At 63.5% G+C, this 3883-nt stretch overlaps 1 protein-coding gene across 1 annotated transcript; it reads left to right on the top strand.

Moving 5' to 3' along the window:
- The first annotated feature begins 6 nt into the window (after window positions 1–6).
- IRF2BP1 (interferon regulatory factor 2 binding protein 1) lies at window positions 7–2452 on the top strand. Its single transcript, XM_006911814.3, has one exon. It carries the CDS (start codon window positions 269–271, stop codon window positions 2039–2041), a length of 1773 nt encoding a protein of 590 aa, XP_006911876.1. The 5' UTR covers window positions 7–268; the 3' UTR covers window positions 2042–2452.
- Window positions 2453–3883: the final 1431 nt, after the last annotated feature.

Genomic DNA, 3883 nt, shown 5'->3' with positions numbered 1-3883 from the left:
GCGGGGCCCGAGCTGTGCGCCTCGGCCCGAAGCCTGGACCGGGCGGGGTCGCCGACGTACCTCTGCCTGCCCTTTCAAGGAGGCGGGAGTGAGGAAAAAGGCTTAGGGCCCAGGGGGCGGGGAAGGGGGGCCGGGCCTGGATCCGCGGGGAGGCCGAGCCAAAGGCCTGATCGTGGCTCGAGCCGTCCGGGGGACACGAATCGAACGCTGACCGCGCGGATCGAACGTCGGCGGCGGGTGGAACGCGGTGCTTGACGGCGCGTGGGCCATGGCGTCTGTGCAGGCGTCCCGCCGCCAGTGGTGCTACCTGTGCGACCTGCCCAAGATGCCATGGGCCATGGTGTGGGACTTCAGCGAGGCCGTGTGTCGCGGCTGCGTGAACTTTGAGGGCGCGGATCGCATCGAGCTGCTCATAGACGCTGCCCGCCAGCTTAAGCGCAGCCACGTGCTCCCCGAGGGCCGCTCGCCGGGGCCCCCGGCCCTCAAGCACCCGACCACCAAGGACCTGGCTGCGGCAGCCGCACAGGGGCCCCAGCTGCCTCCTCCGCAAGCACAGCCCCAGCCGTCTGGGACTGGCGGTGGCGTCTCCGGCCAGGACCGCTATGACAGGGCCACATCATCCGGCCGCCTCCCCCTGCCCTCGCCCGCCCTCGAGTACACCCTGGGGTCCCGCCTGGCCAATGGGCTGGGCCGCGAGGACGCCGTGGCGGAGGGGGCGCGAAGGGCCTTACTTGGCTCCATGCCCGGCTTGGTGCCCCCCGGGCTGCTGGCAGCTGCGGTGTCTGGCCTGGGAAGCCGAGGACTGACGCTGGCACCCGGTTTGAGTCCTGCCCGTCCAATCTTCGGCTCCGATTTCGAGAAGGAGAAGCAGCAGAGGAATGCGGACTGTCTGGCAGAACTGAACGAAGCCATGCGGGGCAGAGCAGAGGAGTGGCACGGGCGCCCCAAAGCAGTGCGGGAACAGCTGCTGGCCCTGTCTGCCTGCGCCCCCTTCAATGTCCGCTTCAAGAAGGATCACGGGCTGGTGGGGAGGGTATTCGCCTTCGATGCTACAGCCCGCCCGCCGGGCTACGAGTTTGAGCTGAAGCTCTTCACCGAATATCCCTGTGGTTCTGGCAACGTGTACGCAGGAGTCCTGGCGGTGGCCCGCCAGATGTTTCATGATGCTCTGCGGGAGCCTGGCAAGGCCCTGGCCTCGTCGGGCTTCAAGTACCTCGAATATGAACGCCGGCACGGCTCTGGGGAATGGCGCCAGCTGGGGGAGCTGCTAACCGATGGTGTCCGCAGCTTCCGTGAGCCAGCCCCCGCCGAGGCCCTGCCTCAGCAGTACCCAGAGCCAGCTCCGGCAGCTCTGTGTGGCCCACCCCCGCGAGCCCCATCCCGCAACTTGGCACCCACTGCGCGCCGTCGCAAGGCATCCCCTGAGCCTGAGGGCGAGGCGGCTGGTAAGATGACCACCGAAGAGCAGCAGCAGCAGCAGCAGCAGCAGCAGCGACACTGGGTGGCACCCGGTGGTCCGTACTCCGCTGAGACCCCTGGTGTGCCCTCACCCATCGCTGCCTTGAAGAATGTGGCGGAGGCCCTGGGCCACTCTCCCAAAGACCCTGGGGGCGGTGGAGGCCCTGGACGTGGTGGGGGTGCCAGCCCAGCAGCCTCCTCCACGGCCCAGCCTGCAACCCAGCATCGCCTAGTGGCCCGCAACGGTGAGGCCGAAGTCAGCCCCACCGCGGGGGCGGAAGCTGTTAGCGGAGGTGGTAGCGGCACCGGGGCAACCCCTGGGGCCCCCCTGTGCTGTACCCTATGCCGGGAGCGGCTGGAAGACACCCACTTCGTCCAGTGCCCCTCGGTGCCCGGACACAAGTTCTGCTTTCCCTGCTCACGAGAGTTCATCAAGGCGCAGGGCCCCGCTGGCGAGGTGTACTGCCCCAGTGGAGACAAGTGCCCGCTGGTGGGCTCCTCTGTCCCCTGGGCCTTCATGCAGGGCGAGATCGCCACCATCCTTGCTGGAGACATCAAGGTTAAGAAAGAACGGGACCCCTAGGCCACCATTGCCACCATTCTACTGTCCCCTGCCCCCTTGCCACCCACCGCTGCTGCGGATAAATTATTCCCTTTCCCACCCAACCCAATGCCACCCCCACCTGTGTACATACTCCCTTCCTCATCCCAGTTGGGTCCCCCAGGGTAGATGCATTGAGGGTGGGGGGAGAAAGCTCGTGGCTTCTGTCCGAGGGGGTGTTTGGGGTCCCTTGACCCCTCCAATTTCCCTCTCCCCTCCTTAGCTTGGCTTGCTGCTGCTCGTAGTTGGGGGAGAGGTGCCCCCCTCCTCCTTCAGAAGGGGCCTCCTGGAAATTTCGCTCTTTATAAATGAAGCAAAAGCATTTTATTGCCCCCCGCCTCCTGCCCCCTTTTCTTCCTTCAATAAACCGAAAGATGGGTTTTTTTTTTCTTTCTTGGTCCCTTAGTTGTGTGAGATGCTGCGCCCCCTTTGGGACGGAACTGGTCCTGCGGGGGGAGGACATTGCCTTCTGTCCTCCAGGTGGCGCTCTTCATTCAGGCGTGCCTGCTGCTTGTCTTTACAAACGCTGGCCATGGTCAAACGTTCTAACCATCGGCCCGTTTTCCAGATGACAGAACTGAGGCTCAGAGAAGGGATGGCTCTTGCATGGGAGCCATAGCCAAGCTCGGGAATTAGGTTTCCTGTATGGTTCGTCCCCTGTATCTACCCAAAGTGTCGGGAGGACTCGACGCCCATGAGGGGAGGGAAGAGGCATTAGGTTTTCTAGAAGGGACGGGTAGTGAATGCTCGCTGGGCGGACAGAATTAGGCTAGATTGGTAGAGGGGCTGCCCTGTGGAAGGAGATTTACCTCCGTGGGGTACACTAACGGGCCTCGTTAATAACGGCGGCTGCCTATGGCCTCAATTGTGCCCGAGAGTGCGAGAGGCGACGTTTGAAAAACCTGAACTGGGCTCATCGCGCCCTTCTCCGGAGACCGGCCTCAGCGGCGGCCATCCTAGAACACCGTGACTGGCAGGGTAAAAGGCACTCCCCCAGCGGCCTCCTCTGATGTGCGAGGCCCAGTCCTGCACCTGTCCGGGTGGGCTGATCATTAACCAGGACTTCCTGCTCGCTGACGTCACGGGGCGGGGCCTGAGCGGGCTGCAGCAAAACAGGGGTTAACGGGAGGGGGGTGGCCCCAGGAGCCGAGCCCTCACCCGGGTGGCCTCCTCTGCGACCCTGAAGTGGTGATTCTCGGGAGGAGCAATGCCGGGCGCAAAGGCCAGCGGATGAGCAGAGACGGGGATGATAACTCTGCCACCACACAGCACTGTCATACAGCTCTGGGGCCCAAGGTTGCCCCAGGTCTCGGAAGCCAGATGTCACATCAGCTAAATCCGGAAGACTAACGTCCTGCCCCATTCTCTTGGTCACCCAGGTGTCCCACCCACACATCCTGCAGACCCACATGTCCCAACGCCCAAATATTAGAAACTCCAGGGGTTTTTGTCCTCCGCATGTGGAGTTCTTAAACTTCCAGTTCTTAGATTGAGGGGTCCCATCCCCTCCCCCAGCCATCGGCTCTCAGGTGTTCAGTTACCCCTGGCACTGCCAGCCTGGGCTCTGGGCAGGGCTGGGAAAACCACCCCTGATTAAATACACCAGGCGATAAGCCTGGGGGAAGAGAGATGACGCTGGATGGAGCGCCCTGCCTGTGCTCCCCTCCTGGGCGATCTGTGGCCTCCCCTGGCCCAGCTCTGCAGACCCAAGTGCTGGATAGCTCCCCCTCCCCCATCCTTAGAGCTAGAGGCTTGCAAACAGCAGGGCCGATGGGGGCTAAAGAACTGTGGAGGACACCTGGTCCTTTAAGAACAGCTGGTGGG

This window comes from Pteropus alecto, unplaced genomic scaffold (assembly GCF_000325575.1).
Source record: "Pteropus alecto unplaced genomic scaffold, ASM32557v1 scaffold194, whole genome shotgun sequence".
Classification (NCBI taxonomy): domain Eukaryota; kingdom Metazoa; phylum Chordata; class Mammalia; order Chiroptera; family Pteropodidae; genus Pteropus; species Pteropus alecto.
This window is presented reverse-complemented; position numbering and strand designations above follow the sequence as displayed.